Source organism: Galeopterus variegatus, unplaced genomic scaffold (genome assembly GCF_000696425.1).
Source record: "Galeopterus variegatus unplaced genomic scaffold, G_variegatus-3.0.2 Scaffold34072, whole genome shotgun sequence".
Taxonomy (NCBI): domain Eukaryota; kingdom Metazoa; phylum Chordata; class Mammalia; order Dermoptera; family Cynocephalidae; genus Galeopterus; species Galeopterus variegatus.
In genome coordinates, this window is record NW_007760183.1 from 1 (window position 1) to 1,171 (window position 1,171).

General features: G+C 32.5%; 1 protein-coding gene across 1 annotated transcript in view; it reads right to left on the bottom strand.

The window, feature by feature from the left end:
* Positions 1-510: 510 nt before the first annotated feature.
* The window catches only part of LOC103584005 (E3 ubiquitin-protein ligase RBBP6-like), a gene marked incomplete at its 5' end in the record, with an annotated part of 5,915 nt that continues 5,254 nt past the window's right edge, over positions 511-1,171 (bottom strand). The window contains one exon of the mRNA XM_008565157.1: positions 511-788. Within this exon, the coding sequence (XP_008563379.1) occupies positions 602-788 (187 nt within the window). The remainder of the gene's footprint in view (positions 789-1,171) is intronic.

Sequence of the window (1,171 nt, forward strand, 5' to 3'; positions counted from 1 at the left end):
GGATAAGTGGCAGGGAAAAGCTAAGTGCTAATAAAAGTGATTTAAAAAAAAAATCATGACCACATGGCAAATGTTGGGTAATATGTTTACAGGAAGCAGGTCTTATTTAAACTTAGGAATTTTAGAGTAAGCTATTATTCACAATCCAAGAAAGGGATTTAGTTATCACAAAAATATTTCCAGAGCTGGCCAGTTAGTGCAGTTGGTTACAGTGCAGTGTTAATACCAAGGTCAAGGGTTCAGATCCCTATACCAGCCAGCCACTAAAAAAAAAAATTAAAATTCCAGAATTATCTAAGGCCCAATGGGTTTTAAAAATTCTGTAAACCATTTAAAATATACAGGAAATAAAAATCCAGTGTTTTAAAAAATCTCAGTATAGTAATCCTTATGAAGGTAAAGGAAGTGGTCAATTCTAACACTTAAAAGGACAAAGAGGCTACAGATTAAAAAAGTTGTAGCAACAAAAACAGACTTCTCATTACTGAATGCTCATTGATCAACACTATCAACACTTCATATTTTATTATTAAAACACACAATGTTGGTAATAGCCTTTCCAAGTAAATATAAATATTCTAAAATACACATCTTCCAATGTTCAGCATTTCTTACATTCATCACAATAACTATTTCCACAGCAGGGAATGACAACGGCATCAGTCATAATATCTTTGCAGATGAGACATAACAATTCATCTGGGATAGGATCATCTTCTTCTGAGGAAGAAGATGGTTCCTCTGGTAAGAAGGGAGGTTTTTCTTTCTTCCCAATTGCATATGCTTCTCTGTAAAAGAAGGTTTTAGCATTTTAACATTGTTAAGAAGGCAAAGTATACATGCTACATGTTCTACTAAAACATCACGGGAACATATAAGATGTTAAATTAATTTAGACAAGCATAATATCTTCCAAAATAAGTTATATACACCTTTCCCCTAAACAACAAAAAGAAATGAAACAAAATCCTCAACAGGTATAACAAAAAGAAACAAAGAAATGCTATAAAAACAGCTAAAAGGATCACAGAATCCATAACTCTAAGAACTGAGGGCCAGAGAGGTAAAGCAACATTTTCAGTGCCATAAAGTTCTAAGTGGCACAGACAAAATTTAAACTCTAATCACAACTTTGTCTGTCCTATCAGTTTTTAAGGAAAAAAAAAAAAAA